The sequence below is a fragment of the Drosophila arizonae genome, chromosome 4 (genome assembly GCF_054131065.1).
Source record: "Drosophila arizonae isolate 15081-1271.41 chromosome 4, UAZ_ARI_1.0, whole genome shotgun sequence".
Taxonomy (NCBI): domain Eukaryota; kingdom Metazoa; phylum Arthropoda; class Insecta; order Diptera; family Drosophilidae; genus Drosophila; species Drosophila arizonae.
The window spans coordinates 2,649,785-2,676,295 of record NC_142924.1 but is presented as its reverse complement, the minus strand read 5'-3'; the positions used below and the strand labels follow the sequence as shown (position 1 = coordinate 2,676,295).

Below are 26,511 nucleotides of genomic sequence, written 5' to 3'. Positions count from 1 at the left end.
TACGTAATGCCGGCAAAATAAAGCATACGCCGTGTTGCCAGCCGCGCGACGCAGGCGTCGGAAGTAGGCAACCGAAAGGAAGTAGAGACAACAATTTTTGTGCGCACCTCACATTATGCTATGTACACAGTGTCTCTATCTCTCTGTGTGCGTGTGAGTGTGTATGTGTGTGTGTCGAAGTTCTATTTATTTAATATACAAATATGACAGTAAATGTGTGTGACGACAGCTTAGACATTTATGCGCAGTTAAGCTGATTGAAGATTGTGCGATTTCATTTTTTAAGGCCTGGCTAATATAAACATTAGCAGCTTGCGTTGCCGTATAAATTATAGTCTTAAGCTGACGCATGCTTTATTTATATACACGTATTTTTTTTAGCAAAGTGGACTTTAAACGCTTGAAACATAAATTAAATGAATATTAAAATAAAAAGCCGTCTGCATTATGTCGGCTGCTCTTGTTTGTGTAAGTTTTTTCAGTTATCTTTAAGGTTTGCTAGAAATGAAATGCTAGATTGAAAGTAAAAATTGGTTTTGATGAGGCGGAGGAGGAAAGTAGACACTGTGACTAGGATAAGTAGGGAACAGAAAATGAGATACTATGTAGTATATGAGAAAAAGGTTGGGCTGTGAAAGGACTTTAAGATCCTTTTACATATATTCAAAAGATTTATATTTTTTGGTCAGTAGTTGTAGATAATATGAAATGAATATTTGATTATAAATAATATATAAGCCTTATATTTATAAGATACTAGTTAATTTTACATATACATCGCTTAGATTACTTTACTAAGTTCAGGCAATCTGGAACCTGGAACTAGGAATAGGCTTTGCTGGCTATCGCTTCTATTTCCGTTTCTTCTCATTTGCAAGTTTTGAAAAGTTTTCTCTTCAAACTTATTGCATTCTAACTTGTGAAACTATAAGTAAAAGCAAAGTCTGTGTTAATGAGAAAAAAATGCGTTTGGTTGTAGAAAGTTTGAAATATACTTAAAAACTATAAAACTTACTACCACAATTTAAATTGTATTGCTGTGGCAGGTCTGTGACTACGACAATATTAAAGGCATTGTAGCATAAAAGAATTCGAAGTTCTATTGCGAATTGGGCATGTAATTGAAGTAAGTTTAACACGTATTTTTATATTGTTCGTTATATTTATTATTCTAAGATTTTTCCTTAATCACTTTACGTTTGTTTTTATGACGGTTTGGACTGTTCAAATAGTTTTAGCTGCTTCAACTTGCGTCAAAGATGACGCATTTATAAACTCAAATAAGGTTGTATCTAAGAGTTTTCTTTTAACTATATATACCATCTGTGTAAGCATTTATACATAATTGGAACTGATATTTACACCTTCTATTCTCTGATATAGCACAGAGTTTTATATTCAAACTGACTTTATAAAGAAAAGAGAATATGTTGAGAGTATGTTAACATAGCTGCTCTTACTATAAGATATCTTCCCTTCTCTTCCTTATAATTCAGCTATTCGAATGCCTTAAACTCAACGATTCATCAATTCTAGCTCATGCAGAGAATACTTCAATCCGATGTCTGCTAAAAAGGCGCTGAGTCTTCAATGCCCTACATATTGAGGGCATAGTACTGTATTTAATGCTCATACGCAATATAATTAATTATGATATTTTTATAGCTTAAATAAACGTGCAGCCGACATTGAGAATAGTATGATAAACAATCAGGCTGACTGATAGACATAGTCTGACAACCAGACAGGGTCATATTTGAATGCAATAATTACAATTTGTATATATTTCTCTTTTTTATTGTTTTATTATGCATTTTTATTATTCATTATCAATGGGCTGACTGGCTGGCTGGCTGGTTGGCTGGGTTCGGTTGGGTCTTTACGGTCGGGTCGTTCGGGGTCTATTGAAAGTGAGTTAAATCAACTGTCGCGACATGCTTAAGCCATAAGCAATCAGTGAATGGCGCATGTACACATGCACACGAGTCTCAGCTGCTACGCTGCAATTAGCTTTGGCTAATCAACGGGAGAGAGTGCAACAGTGTGCGATTCTGTCTCTGTTTACGTGTGTGTGTGTGTGTGTGCGTATGTGTCTACGTTTTATTGCACCCAGCTGAGTCAGTTTGCACGCTCAGCTATGCAGTCATTCAGTCAGTCAGTTACTCAATCGATTCGCTGGCCGATGAACTGCGCCGGCCCCAATGGATTTCTGATTGCAGATGTGTGCGTGTGTGTGTGTGTGTGTGTGTGATTGTATTGGTGTGTCTGCTTGTCTGGCTTGGTTTGCTCTGCTCTCCTCTGCGTTGGCTTGCTCTGTGCTTGCCAGCTAATGCGCACGTGTCCCATTCATCAAGCAGGCAGCTGGCCGCCATGGCGCGTGTCTTGGCCCATTTGAATGGCTTCGAGCATAGTCCAAAGTCAATTGCAACTGCACTTGGCACATAGGCACACGGCCAAACCCACAGTCGAACCTGAACCCTGAGGCCAATTCCAATCTCCAATTGGCGTTGTCCGCTTTGCCTCACACTCGTCTTATCGTCTTCGATCGTTGCCCCAAAACGCACGCGCGTTGAGCTTTCGATGCGCGTTCATTGAACGCACTTTTGGGTTTCATTTTGTTGACTCTGTTGTTCATACTCTCTCGCAAGGTATTTGGGCTATGAGGAAAATGTGTGCAATTGCTTAAGTTGAATTGTATATATTTTTGAGAAAACTATTTGTTTACATAAAAATGAATGATTCTATATTACAAGAGATGAAAAATATAAAATCTAATTATCATGATGATATAATATTGCAGAAGTTCTCATTGAGTTTAGTTAGCTACTATACGTATACGAAAAGTTAAGCCAAAGATGGTGATATATAATTATGATATAATTTATTGTGCACATTTGAAAATGAAGTTTTGGTAGATAATCTCTTGATTTTTGAAAATTCTACAATTATGTCATTTAAATACCGTGTAAATATGAATCGAATAATTAAACATGAATAATTTGCATTGATTTTGAGCGAGAGCAATTTGAAGCTACGCTTCATATGCGATTTTCCAGCATGCTCAAATGGTTCGTTTTGTGCTCAGCCGTGACATTTCTGATGGTGAGTGAACTGTGTGTTATTCTTCTGTATTTCCCACTCTAAGTTTCCAACTCTCTCTGCAGTGCACGGCTCATGTGGCATTCACAAACTTGAAATGCAACTTCACTGATAAGAGTTATGGAGAGTTTAAATATTGCTACATCAAGGCGGTCAATCGTACTCACAAGTACATCAGCACCTATGCGCAAATGGTTCCACAATCTCTTAATAATATATCGGTAAGCGGCATGCCGAGTGCTGGGAATGAAGATCCTCATTAAATGTATCAACTTCTCTCAAAAACAGGTCAATATCCAGTTGTTACGCAAAAGTAATGGCTATAGGCCATTCTTCACGCCCAACACGTTTGATGCATGCAAGTTTCTCAGAAAGCCAAGCAATCCACTTTTGATCACATATTATAATACCATCAAAGATCACTCCAATATCAATCACACCTGTCCCTATGATGTGAGTAGCCAATGTGGGCCATTTCGATAGCTAATACTGATAACGAATTTCTCTTCGCTTAGCATGACATTATTGTCGACAAGATCTATACTGGCGATCAGGATTTGGCGTTTTCTAGATATCTGCTCATACCGCAAGGCGACTATGCCATCAAATTAACATTCTTTGTCTATAACGCTGAAGTGTGCAAGATTAATCTTTATGTGAAATTAACTTGAATGTATTTTCACATTGAATACATATAAACTATTTGTGTGAAAATATATCCTACTGCTATAATTTATTATGTAAACTTTCAAAAATAATCTCTTGAGTATCGATAAATATATTATTATGGCGTTTAAATACCGTGTAAATGCGTACAATCTACATTGATTGGGAATGAGCTTATAGGGCTAAAACAACCTGAAGAATCACTTCACATGTGATTTGCCAGCATGTTGAAATGGTTCGTTTTGTGCTCAGCCGTGACATTTCTGATGGTGAGTGAACTGTGTATAATCCTTCTGAATTTCCCACTCTAAGTTTCCAACTCTCTCTGCAGTGCACGGCTCATGTGGCGTTTACGAACTTGAAATGCAACTTTATTGATAAGAGCTATGGAGAGTTTAAATATTGCTACATCAAGGCGGTGAATCGTACTCACAAGTACATCAGCATCTATGCGAAAATGGTTCCACAGTCCCTTAATAATATATGGGTAAGCGGCATGCCGAGTGTTGAGAATGAAGATCCTCATTAAATGTGTCAACTTCTCTCAAAAACAGCTCAACGTCCAGTTGTTACGCAAAAGTAATGGCTATAAGCCATTTTTCACGCCCAACTCGTTTGATGTATGCAAGTTTCTGAAAAAGCCGAATAATCCACTTTTGTTGTCATATTATAATATGTTTAAAGAATGCTCCAATCTTAATCACACTTGTCCCTATAATGTGAGTAGCCAATGGGCGGCATTTCGATAGATAATACTGATTCCTAACTTCCATTCGCTTAGCACGATCTTATCATCGACAAGTTCTATACTGGCGATCATGAATTGAGTTTTGCCAGATATCTGCCCATACCGCATGGGGACTATGTAGTCGCAATAACATTCTTGATCCGCAATGCGGAGGTCGCACAGGTTAAGCTTTATGTGAAATTAACTTGAAGGAATTTGCAGACTTTAATCCGTTTGTAAAATAAAATTTTTGTAAGATATCTGTGCGAAAATATATATAAAAAAAAAACAGTTACAATTCAGCTGCTATAATTTATTGAGAAAATTTTATAATAAAACTGCCAATTAAAAACTCTTTGTATGTTAGAGTATTTGGTGGTGCGGCAATGTCAAATTGCGCACTTTTCTCTTTTCTTTGTGGCTTGTCTTATTTTCTTTTTATGGCTGGGCCAGAGATATGCACATAAATACCTTAAATACAACAATAATTTTTGAGAGCTGACGCTGTGAGGCAACGACCGAATGGCGAAGCGCGAATCTGGCTGCAGCCGCAGACAAGACGAGCGATCAATGTACCTTTGTGCAAAGGTGCAACGCCTTGTGAGAGACACGTGTGTGAGTCTCTCTCTGTCTGTGTCTGTCTGTGTGTGTGCGTGTGTGTGTGTATCTGTGCATGCAATGACGCACGAAACGCGATCAGAGCTGAAAGCCAGACTAACGTTACCAACGCGAATGCCAGTCGGGGCAGCAAACTTGACCAACATGACTCCATGGCTATTTTTAGACCAGCTGCTGCTGTGCCTGTTGACTGCAATTGGCCCAGACAAAAATTGTTGTTGTTATCGTTGCTGCCAACTGGCTGGCCCCAACTCTGCATCTTCTTCTTCTTCTTCATCGCTTATTTCTTTCGCTTTTGATCAGATTTATGCGTAAAGTGAAGTTTAACCCGAGGTCGTAACAAGAAAAGGGTGGCTCGCATACTCTGCTGCAGGTGGCTTGCATAGCCATGTAACATGCCAATTTAATAGCACTTTTTTACACACACCCACTCACACATACACGCACACGCACACACGTAGACACACGCACATCTGGCCTGTTGTCTCCAAGTCCATTTGGGAACCAGTTCACGGCGTGCGGAAACGTCGCATATCAACCGCATTTTGTCTTGCATCTTTGCCTTTCGCCTTAGCCTTTGCCTCTCTTTCCCCACATCTTGTTGTTATTTTCGTCTCGCAGCCGCAGCCGCAGTCGCAGTCGCAGCAGCCGCTTTCGCGGCAGACAAATTTATGAGCGTTAAGTGAAGGCCAATAAAATTCTTCTAGTCTGGACTCGTTTTGAGCTCTTGGCTGGCCAGCAGTTTTATTTTTATTTTTATTTTTATTTTTTATTTTACCTTTGTATATTTTCACAATGTGTTCGGCTTTGACTTCTCCCTTGACTGCCCCTGCTAAAAACGCGTCGTATATTAATTGCATCCGCTTGAATCAGTAAGGGAGTCGAGACGAACATTATTTTTAAAGGCAATTATCAATAATTTTAAACATTATGTCGTTTAAATATCATATAAATACGAATCGAATAATAAAGCTAGAATAATTTGCATTGATTTTGAATGGGCTTATAGAGCGTGAGCAATTTGAAGTTACGCTTCATATGTGATTTCCCAACATGTTCAAATGGTTCGTTTTGTGCTCAGCCGTGACATTTCTGATGGTGAGTGAACTGTGTGTGATCCTTTTGTATTTTCCACTCTAAGTTTCCAACTCTCTCTGCAGTGCACGGCTCATGTGGCGTTTACGAACTTGAAATGCAACTTTATTGATAAGAGTTATGGAGAGTTTAAATATTGCTACATCAAGGCGGTGAATCGTACTCACAAGTACATCAACATCTATGCAAAAATGGTTCCACAATCTCTTAATAATATATGGGTAAGCGGCATGCCGAGTGCTGCGAATGCAGATGTTTCAACTTCTCTCAAAAACAGGTCAACATCCAGTTGTTACGCAAAAGTAATGGCTATAGGCCATTCTTCACGCCCAACACGTTTGATGCATGCAAGTTTCTCAGAAAGCCAAGCAATCCACTTTTGATCACATATTATAATACCATCAAAGATCACTCCAATCTCAATCACACCTGTCCCTATGATGTGAGTAGCCAATGTGCACCATTTCGATAGCTAATACTGATTACGGACTTCCATTCGCGTAGCATGACATTATTATCGACAGACTCTATACTGGGAACCATGATTTGGCGTTTACCAGATATATGCCCATACCGCATGGTGATTATGCAATCATAATGTTATTCTTGGTACGCAATGCTGAGTTGAGCAAGATTCATGTTTATATAAAAGTCACTTGAAAGAGTTTTTAAATATCTGTCTGAAAATATATAATATACTTCAGACTTATTAATCGATAACATTTGCACCTGATTTTTTTAATCAAATTAAGTGTTCTTTGAATTACTTTTCTCTAATGACATTGAATATGAAATTGTTTTCACATCACTCGTGGCACATCCCCAGAGTCTTCGCCAAATGCTGTCAAGTCAGTTGAAGCGGCAGCTAATCGCTTGGGTAAATAGTTTACTCGGATGGTAGCTGACGAGCATAGCTGCCCTCGTTCTATCTATCTCTCTCTCTCTCTCTCTCTCTCTCTTTCTGTTTGCCAGGTGGGTTGCGTAACGAAGCTGAAAAGAGTGTGAGCAAAGCAGACTTTGTGGCTTTGCTCTTTAGCCTGTTGGATTATGCCAGCTGCGGCAATCAGAGCTTTGGTCAGGTAGCCAATTAATGTTTTCTGAAAAAGTTCTGCTACCCGAAATACTCATACTTCGCTGTTTGAGTATTATTTAAATCAAGCCAAATAGCGTAATAGTTTCATTCAGCTTATACTAATTTTATACAAATTGATTTGTGTCAATTAAAAATATCATACGCATCAGGAATTTATTTAAGTGCTTAAATTATCTGTACTATTCTCTGTTAAAAATAAATTTGTATCAATAGCTTTATATGATTGTTAAAAAAGGCACCAACAAATTATTTACATAAACTTTTGTTATCTCAGCTGAAAATGATTAAATAATTATATAAGGTAAAGGTGAAGAGAAAAATATTTAGATATAACAAATGGAAATCGCTTGGTTCCGGTATACTTTCGAATCTATGAGAACCTGTGTTACGATTCTTAAGTTAAGATAGGTAAAAGAAGCGTGGTGCATTTGGAAATATATGTAGCTAGATATAGTGCTAGCTAGAACTCCTATTATTTAAGAGTCGCTCTTGAGATTCATTGTTCTCGGGCCCTGAAAATAATTATGTATAATATTCCTCCCCTATTTTACTATATATACTATTGATATATAAGTCGTTTGACATTCTTTAAATGTCATAAATTCAGATTTAGAGGCATACTTCCCTTTGATAAATCACAAACTCTGCTGCATAGAACTAAGAATTGCTTAGCTTAGATTTTCTCTAGGGATTGCAACATTTCCATTGAAGCTAATTGCAATTTTTCCAATTCAACTCGTTTTCTTGGAGTATACAAACACCCTTCAACCCATTCACCCTTTGTTGTGCACACACAGATACACACACGTTAGCCATAATTAAGACAATACGCCAAGTGAAGAGCCCTTTGGGTGAAATGAAGCGCAAACTGATTGCATTTGCCATTGGCAGTGGCCATAAGGAGGTGGACATGAATGTGAACGCTGACATGTTGTAACAATATTGCGGCCTGTGGCATGTCCAACTGGCCCTTATTACCAACTTGGCCAACTGGCTCGTTAGACTTGGCCAACACACACACACACCCAGCGAGAAAGACATTGCAAAGAAGTGCAACGCGGCAACTACAAAGAAGACGAGGAGCGAAGACGAGGACGACAAAGACGACGACGACGACAACGAGGAGGACGTATCTGGTACACTGATAGCAGTCCGGGGCGGCAAACCTCAGAGAGGCAAACCTTGGTGGTGGTGGTGCTGCATAGTGGGTTGAAATCGACACTGACACACGCACAGATGTCGCAAACGCTTTGAAGTTGTTTTTGTTTTTGTATTTTTGTTTGCTTTTGTTTTTTTTTTGTGAAGTTTGAGCTTGTCTTTTGGCGATGCCGCCGCGTTTCGAATTGCAATCGGCCAGGCAAATGAGCAGCGAAGCGTTTCCCTTACCAACACACACACACACACACAGATGTAGGCCCAGGTGTGCGTGTGTGTTAATTGCATTAAAATGTTTGTAATTGCAACGCGGCATCAGATCGGCATCAGCTTTCGCATCGCTCTCTTATCGCTGCGAGCAAATCTGTGCACATTCAAAAAATGCCATAGATGCCGCCACATGAAAGAGCGCGAATCGTGTCGTAACTATAATTGCCATAATAACATAATATCGCAGCAGTTGAGCGCGCCAGCAGCAGATGCAACGATGCGAAATACCAGAAGACCAACTGCAGGAAAAGTAAAAGGTGTCGTTTATTGTCGCTACAAATGCGCACGACACAAGATGCGTCGAGATGCACTGGCAGAAAATGCGATGCAGTTCTAATATCGACAAAATGCGAGCAAGGTGCTTATTGCTTATTGGCCCGTTCGGCTGGCTCTCCGTGATTTTGATTGATTTTTTATGAATGTCCGTCTGTCTGTCCGACCAAGTATCCAAATGTACGTCCGGTTGTCTATCTGTACTTCTATTTTATAGTCTGTAGAATCGCTGACATTGAAATTCATCCTCGCCTTATAAAAGCTAAAGTTTTAACCATAGGGGAGTATCGAGTATCACTATTTAAGAGGTTAGATAATTAATGAGAATACGATGAATGGGATAAAAAATTAGAAAAAAAAGCTTTTATACCAAAAATAAAAAAACATAGAAATATATATACTATAAAATACATATGGCCTGGTGAAAGCTGTATAGTAAATGACATATAATTAGTTAGTTAAAGGTTAGATGAGCTTTGAATCAATAATCAACTTCTTTTTTTCAAAATTCCCTATATATATATATAGATTTAAATATACACATTTAAATTATTGATAGATCAGTTGGTTTGCTTAGTCAAAATTAATGTGAGACATGACACTTGGACTCTTAGTCGCACCGCTGTTACGCAACTTGTTGTTATAGAAATCATTCGGTATTTCATTGTGGGGAAATGAGTGAATTAGATTCTAGGCGCCTGCCACGTTGGTGGTCGGGCGGGGTATGTTCCGCGATGGCTGTGACGACGACACATCCGCTGGATTTGGTAAAGGTACAATTACAGACCCAGTCGAAGAGGGTGCCCGTTTCGCATCTGATTGCGAACATATATAAGAATGCGGGTAAGCGTGATGCCAGTACGGCGGCGGCAATGGAATGAAGTACCAAATGAATTCGTTCTAGGAATCCTGGGGTTTTACAGTGGCATTTCGGCCTCGTGGTTTCGTCAGCTCACCTACACCACGGCCCGCTTTGCGCTGTACGAATATGGTAAGAACTTTGTAGATGCCAACAATATGTCAGCAAAGTTCCAGTTGGCCACATTTGCGGGCTTCTTTGGCGGAATTCTGGGCGTGCCGGGTGATGTGGTGACAGTGCGGTTACAGAATGATTCCAAGCTTCCACCGGCCGAGCGTCGCGGGTGAGCAATAAAATCAATTTGATGAGTTTGGACATTGAATGAGATCCCGATCAGAATAATAGATCATTAATCAGTCGATGGTCCGAATGGGGTATTTATAGTGATGGACAGTCAGTCTGAATAGGGATAGGGCTAGGGATGGGTTCAATAGAAGAAAGTTTATATATTGACTTAGTTGATAATCAGTTCTTTGTTCTCTTTATGAAAGTTTTTTAAAGATAAGTTTTGCCTATCAAACATCTATCAGCATAGAGCTCTATATAGTTTGGCTTTATCTGTTCATGGAGCTGGGTTCATGATGATTGGCACATCAAACAGTTTTAGTAAAATCGATAGATATGAAATTCTAGCTCTAGTTTATTGATCAATTTAAATAGTACTTCAGGACTATAGATAAAATTAGATCGTTTTTATGTGTGTATTATACCAAACCCAGATCATATTCATGTTGATAATCTATAGACTCTGGTGCTCCCCTAAAATCTATAAGTATCGACTACTAGATCTATTTTATCTATGTCTGCTAAAGTAAAGGTTCACTTGCCATCGATAAAAATCGACTTTTGGTTTCAGTTGAATCGATAGTATCTTTAACCTTCCTTAAAACTTAATATATGACTCACAATTAGCATAGCTCATCATATTCAATCGAAACTCTCTCCCTCTCTCTCTCTCTGTCTGTCTCTCTCTCTTATTTTATGCACCCTCATCATTCCCCCCAGCTATAAGCACGTTTTCGATGGCCTTTATCGGATCGCGAAGGAGGAGGGGGTTAAGAATCTATTTCGCGGCACAGTGCCAGCCGTGTCGCGGGCTGTATTTTTAACAATTGGCACCAATGCCGCTTATGACCAGGTTAAGCAGATTTTGCAGCGCGAGATGGGCATGAAGGAGGGCCTGCCATTGCATTTTCTAACATCCACAGTAGCCGGTTTCATTGGCACACTAATGACACAGCCCATCGATGTGATGAAGACAACCTATATGAATGCGCCGCCCGGTGAATTTAGTGGTCTGGGCGCAGTCATTGTGCACACGATGAAGCAGGGTCCATTGGCTTTCTACAAGGGCTTCATACCGGCTCTGTTGCGCATCAGTCCGAATACGATAATCACCTTTATGCTGTATGAGCAGGCGCGTCTGCGCTTTGGCTATCTGCCGCCCGACACCTCGAGCTCAGACAAAAAATCCAAATAGATGGTATTTATATATGGAGATATATATAGATATATATATATATGTACATGATGTCCAAAATGTGGTCAATCTGAAGATGCAATTGGGGATGTCACAGCCGCTGCATCAGCAATTGCAGCAGCTGGCTGGAGCTGCGCATATTTTCTCATGGCCAAACTGGACTGCAGTGGGCAACTGCAAACGGAAGCTGAACACTGTGGGCAGAGAAGTAAGCGCGGCTTGACTTTTCCTCATGCTTGTGGAGTCTCAGAGAGTCTGTCTGTCTGATTGTCTGATTGTCTTAACGTCTCGTTGAAGTCGGTTTGTACGCTCACTAGTTATTATACCCTGTACGCATTGTAAGTGAGTCAGAGATGTATATTGATTTTGTGAAGCTGCATGCGACAGCCAGAGGAAAGAGTCACGTCGAGTCGAGTCGAATATATATTCAATATGATTTCACTGCTGAGTATCTGCTAGTCGTGCTCCCACTTGCCAGCTAAACACTCTTACTTGTCTTCCATCTCTATTTGGTGCAGAGTTTTCTGTCTGTCTGGCCGTTTCCACACGTCGCCCAGCCGCTCGCCCGTCTGTCTTGTTTGTCAAAGAGAAACAGTTAAATGCCAGTTTACCAGTTAAATCGGAATCAAAGCGAAAACAATGACACAGTGGCAGACCCCCAGCCGCCCCGCCAATACCACAGCAGACCGCAGCCGTCGAAGCGAGTGCGAGTGCTAGAGCGAGAGCGAGAGCGAGAGTGAGAGCTGAACCCGACCTGCTGCTCGCCCAATGGCAAGTGAAGTAACTGCACGAAAAAAAAAATCGTCTAGACACAGACTAGACTCCATAAAAATAATTATTATCGGTTGCAATTTCTGTGCCTGTGCCTGTGCCGGGCACCCCGTGCACCACTCTCCACTCCTGCACTCCTCTAGCTCCCTTCGACTCCAACATGGTTCGGCTTTTCGCTTTGGCTCTCTCGACTCGATGGCCGTCATTCGCATCATACGGTTTCATCTGCTTCACATTACCATTGCAGCTTTTATCGCTCACTCTCTCACTCTCTGACTTATTTCTCTTCTCTTTTGTTTCTTTTTCTTGGTCAGATTATGTTCCCGAATAGAATCTATATATCCAATATTTGTGCTGCCCGAGCTGTTGACTATTGGAAGTTTACGCGCTGATCGAATTCTGATTTTAATGTATTGGCAATACGGGTGGCACATCCGATAGTGAATGAGCAACGGCGAACATAATGTTGTAGAATCAAGAAGCTTCAGAAGATGTTTTATATGTTCACCAAATTTTACAAGACGTGAACTGAAGGAAACAGACCGCAAAAAAGGAAGAAGAAAGAGATAAACAATCACATCATTATGGTATTTTAATAAAAGTCATTTTGGACTTTGGCTGACACTCTGGCTGTCATGTCAGCTAGATTGTCTGCGGTATTTAAATTGTATTTAATAAATCTTTGGGCAGGTATATAAATCTAGATCTAGTCGAGGTATTGAGCAAGGGTTGGATGTGAATGTTTAATAGATTATTTATATATCTTACTGGAGATAGATGTAGATGGAGTCACAGAATATTTAACATATTGGTTGATTATTGGTTGATTATTTTATTCGATTCCCCTCAAATGTTTAACTTAAAGGGTGATGACTGTGTTTGTACAAATAGAATAAGAGGAAAGGGTATTTAAGCTTTGGACATATCTCCTAATCCGATGCCATTACTTTTGCTCTCCCTCTCTATCATTCTATCTATCTCCCTTTCATTATTCCCTTCTCTTACGCTATATCTTTTTCTAACTCTCTTCCTCACACTATTCGTCTCTCTCTCACACTTTATCACACTATTCCTCTTCTCTGTCTCTCTTTCTCACACCATTCCTCTCTCTATTTCTCTCTCTGTTCCTCTCCCACTCTCATCCTCAATCATTCTCGCTCTCCCTTTCGCTTAGGGAAGATCTGTTACTTTCGCTTTCTCACACTCTTCAATTTTTGTAACTCCCTATCTCTTCCTACTGCTCTCTGTGACTCTCTCTCTCTCTCTCTCTCTCTCTCTCTCTCTCTCTCTGTTTCACTCTAAACATTTTGAATACAATTGGAAAACGTAATTACATTTATTGCAAAACAAAGCTTTTTATATAGGCGGAAGGCTTGTCGAAGGGACAGTCGGCTCGATAATGGACGCTGGGCAGTTAGGCGCTTGGCTGGTCAACACACACTTACACAGAGTCTATGTGTGTGTGTGTGTGTTGTGGACAGACAGATGGATGTGGATATGTTTGATATGCTGTCGACACGCATCGCTGAGCATGCAACGCCGGCAACTTTGACAGCAGCAATGGTGCGACAAGAACGACGGCAATGTGGAGCAAGCAAATATGCGACACAGGCCGGAGCCAAGCGGGGGTGGGGGGGCAGCGGAGTGATACCAGGCACCAGGTAATTGCCACAATTTGCTCGTTGCGTGAATGGACAACAGAACGGAGCGAGCAAATGGAAAGGGTGCAAAAGGACGACAACTTCCGTCAATGTTTTGCCCCCGAGCATTGGCAGGAGCGCAGGTGGCTGGGGCAAGGGGTAGCTAGCAGGAGCTGGCTTTGTGACAGGTTTTATGTGTTTCTTTTTTTTTCATATTCATTCGTTTTGTGTGTTGTTGTTGTTGTTGCTCGCTCTTGCAACGCCTTCTGTCATATTTGAGGTGCGCATAAAGGCACTCAACGCCGCCATAAATCAACTGCCAACTGCACTTCTGATCTAAGGCTGTCGCCGCACCGCCGCAGCGCCGCACCACCATCGGCAGCGTAACCAGCGAACCGCCAAAGCGGCCAACAACGACAACTCTTTAGGCCATAACTTTTACAGACGACAAAACAGACGGTTGATGTGCGCGCCCTGGGTTTCACCTGAGCTTCGAGCTGGCAACCTCAGCGCTCACCCCTCGCTCCTTTCGGCCCTGCGTTGCTGGCCCCTTGGCTTGCTCTTATGTCTAGACTACAGACGCTGTCTGTCGCGGCTGCCGCGCAGCAACAGGAAACAGCAGACAGCAGACAACTGTGACAGCTCGAAGCAGAGCAGGCCAGAGCAGAGCAGAGCAAAGCTAAGCAACTGCAACAGTGGCAACAGCAGCAACAGCAACAACAATGACAAGAACAGCAGCAGCAAACATTTTACCTGTGTCCAGTGTGTTTCAAATGAGCCAACAATTCTCAGCTGTCAATAATGTCTGTCATTGTGCCTGAATGCTTTCTAGAAGCCAGTGCTGACAGCGTGTCGTGCGTGACACGAAAGAAGGTCGCTGCATAGAAAGTCGCAGAGAAAATTTAAGGCTAATAAATATTTAATCTGAATATATATATGTATATCTATCTATATATATCCGAAAAATATTTATTTATATCCAAGACTCACGCACGAGACACGCCCATCGCTAATATAAAATGTTAGCATGGCTAACTAGGTTTAATCTCTAGCGCCGCGACTGCTCCAAAATGGTTGCCAAATGCATTTGCTCCAAAGCTTCAAAGTTAAGTCCTTGGACTCAGGCGGCAAAAGTTCTAATCCTTTCGAAATTGAGTTGTAAAATGACAACGATGTAGGGGATAACTCTCTCTGTATGTGTGTGTGTGTGTGTGTGTGTGTGTGAGTGTTAAGCAATCCCTGCAATGCAATGCACATGTTGGGCACTCTACAAAGTCGCCAGACCTTCCAGAGGGACGGTCAAAAGGGAAGGCGTGGCAGCGGAGGCCATTTGGCGTTCCGCTTAATTATTCAAAACCATGTCATGTCTCTGTATAATTTTATGCATTGGCCAATGCGAGCGCCAGCTCGTGATGATGATGATGATGATGACGAGGGGCTGACGCCTACACAGTCAGACGATGCAGACAGACGGACAGACAGAGAGACAAATGGATAGATGGAAGGACAGACTGCGAGCGGGGCAGAGACGGAGGCCAGACACAGTCAGACAACGCAGCGACAACTGCACACACACACACACAGACAGAGAAGGAGCCACATGTGGCAATCACGAAACGTAGTGCCGTTACACATACAACAACAAACACACACACATACTGCGGCAAGAGTGAGAGCGTGGCATACCAGACAGTCTGACGCTGTTGGAGCCCACGTAGAGCGCAGCTACTCAGACTGCAAGTTGTTGTTGTTGTTGCTGGCCAGGTCTCCGTCTGTCTGGACGACCAGCAACAGCAACGTCGACAACGACACAGTCTGTGGCAGACCGAGACTATCGAAAACTCGAAATTTATTCGTTGGAAAAAGTTGTATTCAGCTTTTTTCTCTGTTTATTTTTTTTGCGCTCTCTTTTATTTTTATGTTTTTTTATATTTTTGTTGGCTGGTCGCCTGTTGTTGTGGTTGTTGTTGTTGCTGTTATTCTCTTTAGCTCGCAGTCAAAAATGAGTTGCAAAAATGCCCACGAAAATTATGTTAACCAGCAGCAGCTGTGCTCGAGCAAACCCACATCTACATCTTCACAGCAAGTCAACAAACAGTTCCCCGCTTAATAAGTGGAGCTGTGCAGCAGACAAACACTTCCCCTCTCTCTCTCTCTCTAAGTGGAGCTAAAGCTGAGCTGTGATAATATACACATAGAGTTGATCACTAATTTATGAGGAAATAATAATAATTAAAGGAAATAACAATTGTGAATGAGCTCGATTATTGATTTCATTCTTTCACAATCTTAAAATATATAGTGATATAAGATCTAGAAGTAGCAGAACGGAATATAATATAATATAGTTTGATGCTTGATTAAATAAATTAAAATTTAATTATATGCAATTTAATTAAAACATATAAATTACACCAAATTCAGTAAATACAATCGACCTAGAATACCAGACGAATCGCTTCTACTTTGAGTTACTCAAAACTCATTTCATATTTGCTTAAATATATAATTTTCTTTTTATTTTTATTTTTTTACCGTATTAATTTTATATATATGTATATATATATATATATATATATATATATATATATATATATATATATATTTCATATATTTAAATTCTAAGCATTCCAATTTAAATCATTTACTTGTATGTTATGTTTTATATATTTTTAAAATTTTTTATTTAATTTATTTTTAATTAATTAATTTTTTTATTTAATTTTTAATTCCGGCAGATATTTTTATTAAAATTTTTATCATTTGCATTTCATTTATTTTTATGCTATTTAAATACATTTTTTATTATCTTTATTTTATTATATTGTTATTTGAGATTTTTATACATATACGTATACAGATATATGCATTGATCAATATATAGTGGAAGGCCTTTCTTTGTATTTGATTATATTACCTATATTATATACATATGTATATCTACCTATATTATATATTATATTACCTACTCACCGTATTTGTGCCAAAAGTTTTGCTTGTTCGCTGAATTTGTATCGATGTCTGAATCCTCTTCGTATAGCTCAGTATAGAGTATGAATTCGATTCGTGCTGTGGTTGGTGTTGTTATTGTTGTTGTTGAAGTTGTTGTAGATTGTTGTTGTTGTTGTTGTGGTGTCAAAGGTGATGCGTTGGTCGCTGTTCGGACTGTATCACGATTAAAAATTCGATGCGCAGCGTGCAGAGTGTTGCGTGTTGTTGTTGTTGCTTTTGGCACATGAGGCACAGCCGTTGCCGTTGCAATTGTTGTTGCCGTTTGCGTTGCTTGCAACAATGTAGCACGTTGATTAATTTGATATGGCAGCAACATGGACGCGGGCGAACCGAATGCCGAGGGCCCAATGGCAGTCGAGTGCGACGCGGCGCGACGTTCAAAAGGCGTGGCAAAGGCGAAAACGGGCACCGAGAAATAGGCGCGTGTTGCAACAGTTGACGTTGTTGTCGTTGCTGCTGCTGCTGCTGCTGTTGTTGTTGCTGTTGTTGTTGGTAATTTATTAGGTAAATTTGTGGCTGGCAGCGAATTATGTTTGGGCGACACTTTGCTCTGGCTGCCGTTTATAATTAAATCTAACTTATTATTTGCACTATATACACTGTGCGAAACGCTGTGCGTATCGTATGCACCACTATATACACTTTCACTCACAGCGCTTCCACTTGCGACGTTTCCAATAGGTTTGCGATATGCTTGCATTGACAATCGGCTGCTCTTGCTCTGCTCGCATGTCCGACAGATTTTGTTTAAGTTGGAGTTTCTCTGGTTGCTGTTGTTGTTGTTGTTGTCCTGCTGCGCCCGCAAGTATGCAATACTCGGCCTTTGGGCATAGTCTGGACTATTGGCGCGTCTGTGCATGGGCACCGCGAGGGCTTGCGCCGACCACAATAGGATTGTTGCCAGTAGCGTTAAATTGAGCGCTAACCATGTGCTTGTACAGCGGGCCCCCGCGGCGCCTTTGGCTGAATGCGTGGGGGCCACAGCGTCAACTGTATGCGAATTGATAGTTCACTGCACCCGGCGACGGCGACCGCAGTGCAACATCAATTGAAGCCCCAACAAAGATGACCCAATGCGCGCCAACTGCAAAAGTTGTACAAGAAAACAAAATGCGAAAGATGTTAAAAGAGAAGGGCGAAAGAAGAGCGAGGGCGAAAGGGTTGACATATAAAGGATGAACATATTTGCGAGAGATAGATGTAGTGGAGATTTGTGTTATGGAGATAATTGCTAACTGTGCTTACTCCAGTCTTTAAGGACTAGCAATGGATAATACGCTAATTGTGAATGGCTAACTGGGAATGTTAAAAGTTTCTAGTAAGGAGTTTGACTGGAATGACGCAGCAGTTTATCCACATACTGAAATAGTTATAGAAATATATTCTAGAATGTCAACTTTCTCGGAATGTCAATTAAATAGGTAAACTATACGATAAGTTCTTTGCAATGATATTCGATTCATCTCAGGGCCTTTTTCATAACTAGAGCTTTAAAATACCTGGCGTATACTTGATATATAATATATTATTCAGTTTTAGTTAATATTTGTATAGCTTTAAATATATTTTGATTACACTAATTTTAAAATTAAAACTTATATTTTTCTAAAAATATTGACAATATCGTAGGACACAAAGGGAACGTGTCGTATACGTGATATTTAGTTATATGGCTTTCTGGGTGCTAATTGTTGCAGCATGTCAGATGTTTGTTTAGCTTCTTATATTCAAGTATTTCTATATCTAAAATAAGTTGCGACGTGTAATATTTGTCTAACATTTTTCTCACAGTGCACGCTGCTGTGTGGTCGCCCACTTTTGAGTTGTTGCTGTTGTTATTTTATTTTGTCTTTCGACTGCTTCCTTTGTTTTTGTTTTCGTCTTCGTTGTTGTCGTCTGTCCCTATTACAATGTTTCTGTCGCAACATGATTTCCCAACATCTCCCGCCCAGAACTTTGCCCAAAGCAGGGCACTTAGAGAGAGAGAGAGAGCGATAGAGAGAGAGAGAGAGGGATAGGGGGATGGGGGGAGTCTAAGCAAAGGGTATGTGCCTGTTGATCAGCCACAGACGCAGGCATAAATAACGCAACATATGTATGTGTGCGTGAGTGTGTGTGCGTGTGTGTGTGTGCGTGTGTGTGCGTGTGTGTGTGTGTGTCTATGTCGGCACTCTTTGCCAAGGCACGCAAAACAAGCGCACGGCAAACGGTGCGTATGCGCAATATTTTGCACAAATTTATGTTGCACTTCGCGTAGACTTCACTTTTATTATCATCCACGTTGTCGTGCGTTTTCCTATACTCGTTCGTACAGCTAAAAGAGGGTATATAGGTTTTGTATGTGCTTAAATATTTTAGCTTCGTATTTGGATTTAGACAGTTAACTGGATATACATATATACTCTAAGTTCTAGCTATGATTAACTGAAAGGATTCTGCTTGGCCGGGTATTATGCAGCCGGTCATTGCCGCTTGCCGCAACATTCTTACTTGTTTGCTAAATATATAAGAAACAACAACGGGCACATAGACAACGGCATTGTCCCCCACTGCACTGATGGCTTATGCTTAGGCTGCTTGCTTATGTCTATCCACTCTGCCTGCTATGCCTGTTGCATTGTTGTTGTTGTTGCTGCTGCTGTTATATGACGAAACATTACAAGCGACAACAAAAATAGGCTAAAATTAAAGTAGCTAAATTAATGGCATAGTTGCTGTTCTGCTGTTTTGTGCCCCTGTCTGTCCCTCTGCCTGGGGAAAAAAAAAAAAAGGTGGAATGACTTTTGCGTGGCATTTTATATTCATGATGCACGATTTCGATATAGAGACAACAACTCTCTGCGCAACTCTCTACAGACTTTAGCTGCTGTTTCGCTCACTAATTGTCATTGGAGTCACAGGCAGGCAGACAGACAGACAGACAGACAGTGGAGCAAGCAGACTGGAAGACAGTTGGATAGACATTTTGACTAGTTGGCTGCTTCGCTTAATATGTGTACAGAGATCGCTGGCATTTTGCTTTGATATGACGTCGCAGACACAGATTGATGCAGAAGCAAACAGTTGAACTGCGGCCAGGGCGGGTTGGGGCATGTCAAATTTGATCGGCAGCCAAACAAAGCCAAAAGTCGCGGCAGCCTTAACAAAAAAACAGTCAATTTCATTTCCATACTCAAGTCACAATTTTATGATCAGACTTAAGTAGTTTTTTAATGGACAGCCAAAGGGTAGATGAGATAACGTTGACTTAATGGAGGATTGTGTAGGTAAATATAAGTATATATTCATATTCTTGATCAGGGGTTAACTTTATAGCTATCAGCTATGATATTTCCCCTTATCAAATGTGTGTTTATATATTTTTATATATTTGTTTTATATATTTATATATATATATATATTTTTTATAGCTATATTAATCCTATATCTTCGGTTTTCCTGTACTTGACTGAGCTATTTATATATAATAACAAGTCTAAAATTATTCAAAATTTTTGCAGAGTATTTCAGCTTTGTTGCCCACAATTCTGTTTTTCTCTTCTTCTGTTTATGTTTTCTTATTGAAATTCCAGTGCCATGAAACAGCAGCACTCCGGCTCATCATCATCAGCATCATCATTATAATCAGCGGCTACAAATGTTATTGTCTTCTGTGTGCGCCGCCCCCTGCTGCCCCTGTTCAGTTCGCGCGGCTACTGTTTCTTTGCGATATATTTTTGTGTTGATCTCCTTTTGGTGTTTGTTGTTTTTGCAATTTATTTGATTGCCTCTTCATTTGCGCCCGCTGCAGACTCTTTCTCTGTCTGGCTCTTGTTTTTGTTTTTTGTTTTTTTTTTTTTTTTTTTTTTTTTTATCACGTCACGGACTCCTGCTTTTGCTTCTGGTTCTGGCTCTGGGATCAACGTTCAGTTGCAATTTATGCGCGATCATAAAAACTCGCTCAGACCCATAATTAATAAGTGTATAAGCCCCTTGCGTCCAGAGCAAATGGAGAGGCAGACGAAGAAGCTGAAAAAGTGCTGACAAGTGCTGCTCTCAGCTGCACAGTGTGTCCAAAGCAATTTGCATTCGTATTGCCAAAACAAATCCAACAACTTGACCGGAAATACCATATTTCGCCCTGCTAAACAACAAAAACTCTTCGGCCATAGGCGTTTTTAGCTAATTCCCAAAAAAATAAAAAAGGCAACTAAAATAAAAAACTATTAAACAGAAAGAAAAAAAAACATTCCAGTTTATTTATAAACAAGTCGCTAAATTCTTGTATTTATTTCGGTAACAAAAAGTGAAACAGACGCAAACGCAGGAATTCGGCCGAGTGCGAGCGAGACGCAGCTATAATAAAGGGTAGCCAAACGAAAGAAAAGCGAGCGGGAAAAGACTTGACGATAACAAAGTGTTATCGATAACAGTCTGTGGCATTTGTTAGTTGCATTGGAGTCGCATGATAATGCTAGTTGCATTTGTTTTATTTACTCTAACTTGGGGCATATTGACTTAGCTTCTTATCAGAGAGATTTTGGTTTATTTTTTTAGTTTGTAATTTTAATATAAATTCGTTTTAGTTTTAATGTTTATGTTTTTATTTTATTGATTATTATTATGTTTTTTTTTTTATATAATTTTTATTTTTGAAGTAAACATAAATTATTTGTATTTATTTTGTATTTTATAAATATATTTTTCTAGTTCACAAATTCTATTTCACCTGACTCTTCTTCTTCTTCTTCATATTATCTTTTTTCATGTACATATTTTTTCTTTTCCTTGCCAACAATCAAAATAAGTTTCACATTATGTTTTTTTAATATTTAGATTTTGTTTGTAGCACATTCGCACTTCGGTTAGTCGAGGCAAACGGAGAGGAATCTCTTATACTCTATAGCTGTATTTGTAGTGTATTTTGTGTATCGCATACCAGAGTCGAACGCCAATTTGACATTGAGCAAACGTAAATTCAGCGAATTCCTGCGTAAATCGATGAAAGACCACGAGACCGCAAAAAGGACCGAACCCAAAAAAAAAAAAAAAAGCACAACCACAAAAAAACAATGGAGAGAGAGATAGATAGAGAGCGAGCGAAAGAGAGCAGAAAACGATGCGAATCGAGCCGAACCGCACCGAACCGAAACGAATCGAACCGGGTCGCCGGGCTTAATCAAGTGAAGGAATTTCGCACATGACAGCAAAGAATGCGCCGGTCGTCTAGTTGGAATGCCAATTGGCAGATATCAACTGGAACTATGCACACACACACACAGATGCACTGGCACACACGGAACGTACACCTGAAATCCACTTAACGCACACACACACACGCGCGCGCGCACACACACATAGACAACGCGACAAAAGTTCACACAGTCTTTCTTTTTCTTTTTCTATATTGAAAACTGATTATGAATGAGCATATATATAATATATAGAGATATATATATATATATATATATATAAGCGTGTGTGTGTGTCTGTGTGGGCGCGTCTCGCACACGTCTACCGTTAGTTAAGGCCAACAAGGAAAACAATTTGCACTCTGTGCAGTTCGCTGCGCTGCGATCTTTTCGCAAACCTGCGCCGTACTGAAACTTAATTTTTGCAGCTAACATATAAAAAGTGCCCGTTTGTCTCCAATATATTTCACACGACGGCAAGCCAGCATATATGCATATATATATATATATATATATATATATATATATATAGCATATGATCAGGAGGCACTGCAGAGGGGGGTGTGGGGGATCTTAGCCGACGACAGCGAGACGGGCGTGTGTCGTGCCTTATTTTTACCGCTTGTTGTTTTTGCTTCTATTTTGCGTGAGCAAAAAAAGCAAAAAAAAAAAAATACAACAAAATTATTTTTGTACTTAAAAATAAATTGAAAAGCATTTTCCTCATCTGTTTTTGTGTCGCCACAAGTGTGCGTGAGCGCGCGTGTGTGTGTGTGTGTGTGTGTGCGTGTTTTCTCTCTATGGCCAGACAACAACAGGCGCTGAAAATCAAGCGTGAAGCGTGCTGCAGCTCCGCCTACCAAAGTAAAGTCCCAGCCTCAACCAATTCGGGATAAGGGCTCCCCACTCACACACTCACTCTCTCTCTCTCTCAGACTCCCTCTCTCTCTGGCTCTCTCTCTCACACAGTGTGCCTATCAAACTTTTCGCTCTCACGCTCTTTTCTCAATCCAAATATAACAGGAAAAAAATAGAGGAAACTGACTCAAAAGACAACAGAACATAATTTTATAGCTAAGATCGGGCCAGATTCATATACATATATATATATATAGAGTAGAGTAGTGTAGAGCTCTTGTTTGTGTTGGGAGTTGGGTGAATTCCATGAGCTATTTGCGTACGGCAAAGTGAAGGGAAATAAAACTTGAAATTCTGAAATGAAGTCACGTGAAAATTGCATGCGAAATTGCATGAATTAATGCAGCAACAACAACAACAACAACGACAAGTATAACAAAAATCAACTGCAGGCAAAATCCACTCAGACAAAAGTCCTTAGACAGGGCTTTTTGGCCAAAATAACACACACACACACATACACAGACACGCACACACATACATTTAAACAGCAGACGGCGCCTAAGCCAAAATCAGGAAGTTTCCACTGCAAAACTGACGCCGGAAGGAGCCAGAGACGCGACGACGACGACGACGACGATGATGATGTTGTTGATGTTGTTGTTGTTGTTGTTGTTGCTGATGTTAGCTAAGAACAATGCAAACGTGAAGATGCTGAAAATGATGATGATGCTGAGGATGATGATGATGTAACTGAAGTTGGGAAAGAGAATTTACAATAATTACTGGAAGAAAAGGCTGCACTTTATGCAACAACCAAAACTAGAAATGCAATCAGCAAAAACTAAAAACAAAAACAGCTTGTAATGTAAAGCAAAGCACGACAAGTAAATACCCTGTGTGAATGGTGAATATATGTACACAAATTAGCTTTTTAAGTGTAGAAAACAAGCATACTTCACAGAATCAGTATTAGGGTATTCGTAAGAATAACATATTGGTTGACAAATCTACACAAGTAATTTGTTTTTCAAGTTGTAATTAATCCTACAGGATATTACTTGGCTGTGCATACCTCATAGGGGCACTTTAACTGGTACCAAATATTCGATTTCTCTAATAATGCAATGGGACTCTGGTAAGGAAAAGGTTTTATACAGACTTTGCAGGGTATTAGCTAGTCTACCATTTCTCCTCAATACAGTCCACATCCTTATCATGCCTTCGAATGGGAGTCTATAACTAATATATCGGAAGTCAACTCGTTTATTGTTTACTAAGAGAATATATGAGAAGTTATAAGAGATTATATATAAAATATATAAATTAGCAATACATTATTATATAAATACATTAATTATTAAATATACATTTCCTTTAATTTAAAAAATTTCTTAAACTTGAAACACAATCTGCCTGCAAATGAGAGAATGTCCAGCACAGAGCAGTCCGTTATTCAAGCCCCGGTAGATCGTTTAAATAAGTTGATAGACAAACGGTGAGCGTTTCCAATTGGCCGTTAATTCCAATTGGACAGCTCGTGACTGTGTGTGCAAATGGAGGCGACAAAGTCATTTCGTACTTAATGCAATTGGAACAGTGGGCGTTGACCAACAACACATCCTTCCGACAACTTTAACGGTGCACTGCCGGCGGTAGGAGTGCTTGCTGTGGTTCGGGTGGTGCAGTCTGGCTGCAGCTTGGCTTGACCACTTGCAACGGTTTATGGTTTCCGCCAGCAAAGTGAGCAATTTTCGTCGTCAGACGAACCAGACATTGCTCGCTTTCTGCATGATTAGGCCGTCGGACACACAAGTGAAGGAGAGAGAGAGAGAGAGAGAGAGAGAGAGAGAGAGAGAGAGAGAGAGAGAGAGAGAGAGAGAGAGAGTGTGGAGCGAGAGAGATAGAGAGAGAGAGAGGAAAAGAGGTTTAGAGGCGCAGCTTGGTGGCGCCAGACGACTTCCTTTTTGTATGTGGCTACAGGTGGTGCAGCAGCAGCAGCAGCAGCCGGCGCAACATATTGATTGAAATTTTAAATGCAAATCACTTAAAGCGTTCAATTTAATCAAATTATTGCAATAACAATGTTGCAAGGGGCAGCTGGAAAGCAGCTGGAAAATGGGGGCCAACGGTGGGCTGGACTGGAGTCTAGGCATTCAAGTGGAGCTGGCAGAGTGACAGCGTCCACGGCAACCACTGTGGCTCAAAAGAGCTGACGACAGCAAGTCAAAAGGCCAGAATGAATGCACTGAGCGAAACTAGGTTGAATAACTGGAAATACAAATTTTGGCTTTGATTTTGTTTAACTGAGGAGGAAAGCGAAATGAAATGAAGTATTTTTAGACCTAACCTAAACCTTCGTGAGCATAACTCTAATAACTAAAAAAAAATAAATATGTAATTGCCATGTAAATTCTGAAGTACAAAAAAAAAAAAATGATATAAATTCCACACCTTAGATATCTCTTGTAGAGTATTTGCTAGTCAGGCACGTCCTACCAAAGCAACTTCCATGTTGCCTTACTTTAAGTAAAATTTAGTATTAAATAAAGTTGTTCCCAATTTTTTCTAGGCCAACTTTTGGCTCCAACGTAATTAGACCTTCGAATGGGTCTCACCGATTTCGCTCAGTGCACTCTTTTGCGGTCAGCGGCAGTGGCCATGTCTATGTGCCGCATGGCACCACCACTCCTCGCATATGTGTCTATCAGTCGTTGCTGCCGGTGGCTCATAATGATGTTGGCCGGGCTAACTGCCGCTTGCACCCTTCGCCTTGGTCGCCGGCTTTGTTGGCTTAATTAAATTGCGGTTGCCACTTGCAAACGAAGCGCGTACACAAAATCACACACAGCACACAGAACATTGCAACAATGCAGCAATGCAACAATGCAACAACAGCGACTGTTGCACGTTCCGTTTCACTTGTTAATTCGCTTCTTTTCATATACTTTATCGCTGCTGTTGTTGTGGGAAAAGTGGTTAAAGAGTGTGTGTATGTATGTGTGTGTGTGTGTTTGAGTCTGTTTGTGTCGCGGCTAACAATAACATTAAAATTATAACCGCAATTCTGCACGCACCACTAAATAAATTGGTGGCTTAACTAGCTGCGGGAATACCCCTACTCGTGCGCTAGCTGCAGGAATACCCCTACTCGTACGCTTTTTCTTTTCTTGCCAATTCTCGCTATCAACTCTCATCTTATTCCGCATCAAATGCGCAAATGACAGCTAAAAGTTTTCTTGGCTTAAGGAAGTTTAGATACCTTAGTTGATAAGTGCGTGATTTGACTTGGCTTCTTTACACTGAGCGAAATGCTTGGCGGTTTTTAATGCAGGTTTCTTTAGTAAGGGTGAATAGAGGCATATAAACTGGAAATCAAGTTAAATTTTTAGTCTAAAAACAAGCACAAATTGCTTATAGATTTTATTTGTTTTTTTTTTTTTTTTTTTAATTTTTTTTTTATTTTAATTTTTATATTTTTATATTTATTTATTATTTATTAATAGCTGCCCAGAAAAGTCGCCAAAAAGAATTTTTGTTTTTATTTCTTAAACATTTTTGTCAGCTCTTCTCTTCCTTCTGTTCGCTTCTCTCGTCTTCAACTCAACCATTTCGCTCAGTGTACCTTTAGAGCATCATAAAAAGCGCACATTTTGACTGCTCTGGCAGGAAGCATAACCATATACATATGATGCTGCTTGCATTCGAATGGTCGCAGCTTCCC

The 26,511-nt window shown here is 40.2% G+C and overlaps 5 protein-coding genes across 5 annotated transcripts in view; 4 read left to right on the top strand and 1 right to left on the bottom strand.

Annotated features, from left to right (window-relative positions):
• LOC108620321 (uncharacterized) overlaps positions 1-22,409 on the bottom strand; it is a 40,850-nt gene extending 18,441 nt beyond the window's left edge. Inside the window, exon 1 of the mRNA XM_089467965.1 lies at positions 16,720-22,409. Coding sequence (XP_089324091.1) covers positions 16,720-17,617 — 898 coding nt within the window. The 5' untranslated portion in view covers positions 17,618-22,409. The remainder of the gene's footprint in view (positions 1-16,719) is intronic.
• LOC149268978 (uncharacterized) lies at positions 2,170-3,790 on the top strand. The gene is made up of 4 exons (XM_089467967.1): positions 2,170-3,102; positions 3,165-3,320; positions 3,388-3,552; positions 3,615-3,790. The coding sequence occupies exons 1-4, from the start codon at positions 3,043-3,045 to the stop codon at positions 3,768-3,770; spliced, it is 537 nt and encodes a 178-aa protein (XP_089324093.1). The 5' UTR covers positions 2,170-3,042; the 3' UTR covers positions 3,771-3,790.
• On the top strand, positions 3,910-4,758 carry LOC149268977 (uncharacterized). Its single transcript, XM_089467968.1, has 4 exons — positions 3,910-4,034; positions 4,097-4,252; positions 4,320-4,484; positions 4,547-4,758. Exons 1-4 carry the CDS (start codon positions 3,990-3,992, stop codon positions 4,700-4,702), a joined length of 522 nt encoding a protein of 173 aa, XP_089324094.1. The 5' UTR covers positions 3,910-3,989; the 3' UTR covers positions 4,703-4,758.
• On the top strand, positions 5,683-7,531 carry LOC149268976 (uncharacterized). Its single transcript, XM_089467969.1, has 4 exons — positions 5,683-6,208; positions 6,271-6,426; positions 6,483-6,647; positions 6,710-7,531. The coding sequence occupies exons 1-4, from the start codon at positions 6,164-6,166 to the stop codon at positions 6,863-6,865; spliced, it is 522 nt and encodes a 173-aa protein (XP_089324095.1). The 5' UTR covers positions 5,683-6,163; the 3' UTR covers positions 6,866-7,531.
• Dic3 (Dicarboxylate carrier 3) lies at positions 9,437-12,771 on the top strand. The gene is made up of 4 exons (XM_089467966.1): positions 9,437-9,839; positions 9,901-10,138; positions 10,861-11,543; positions 12,421-12,771. Exons 1-3 carry the CDS (start codon positions 9,671-9,673, stop codon positions 11,333-11,335), a joined length of 882 nt encoding a protein of 293 aa, XP_089324092.1. The 5' UTR covers positions 9,437-9,670; the 3' UTR covers positions 11,336-11,543; positions 12,421-12,771.
• Positions 22,410-26,511: the final 4,102 nt, after the last annotated feature.

Bases quoted from the DNA above. Each gene is read 5' to 3' on its own strand.
- LOC149268978 (XM_089467967.1), top strand. From the start codon at position 3,043: ATGCGATTTTCCAGCATGCTCAAATGGTTCGTTTTGTGCTCAGCCGTG. The intron at 3,321-3,387 runs GTAAGCGGCATG...TCTCAAAAACAG, and splicing joins AATCTCTTAATAATATATCG to GTCAATATCCAGTTGTTACG. The intron at 3,553-3,614 runs GTGAGTAGCCAA...CTCTTCGCTTAG, and splicing joins ATCACACCTGTCCCTATGAT to CATGACATTATTGTCGACAA.
- Dic3 (XM_089467966.1), top strand. From the start codon at position 9,671: ATGAGTGAATTAGATTCTAGGCGCCTGCCACGTTGGTGGTCGGGCGGG. The intron at 9,840-9,900 runs GTAAGCGTGATG...AATTCGTTCTAG, and splicing joins GAACATATATAAGAATGCGG to GAATCCTGGGGTTTTACAGT. The intron at 10,139-10,860 runs GTGAGCAATAAA...CATTCCCCCCAG, and splicing joins CCACCGGCCGAGCGTCGCGG to CTATAAGCACGTTTTCGATG.
- LOC149268976 (XM_089467969.1), top strand. From the start codon at position 6,164: ATGTTCAAATGGTTCGTTTTGTGCTCAGCCGTGACATTTCTGATG. The intron at 6,209-6,270 runs GTGAGTGAACTG...CTCTCTCTGCAG, and splicing joins CAGCCGTGACATTTCTGATG to TGCACGGCTCATGTGGCGTT. The intron at 6,427-6,482 runs GTAAGCGGCATG...TCTCAAAAACAG, and splicing joins AATCTCTTAATAATATATGG to GTCAACATCCAGTTGTTACG.
- LOC149268977 (XM_089467968.1), top strand. From the start codon at position 3,990: ATGTTGAAATGGTTCGTTTTGTGCTCAGCCGTGACATTTCTGATG. The intron at 4,253-4,319 runs GTAAGCGGCATG...TCTCAAAAACAG, and splicing joins AGTCCCTTAATAATATATGG to CTCAACGTCCAGTTGTTACG. The intron at 4,485-4,546 runs GTGAGTAGCCAA...CCATTCGCTTAG, and splicing joins ATCACACTTGTCCCTATAAT to CACGATCTTATCATCGACAA.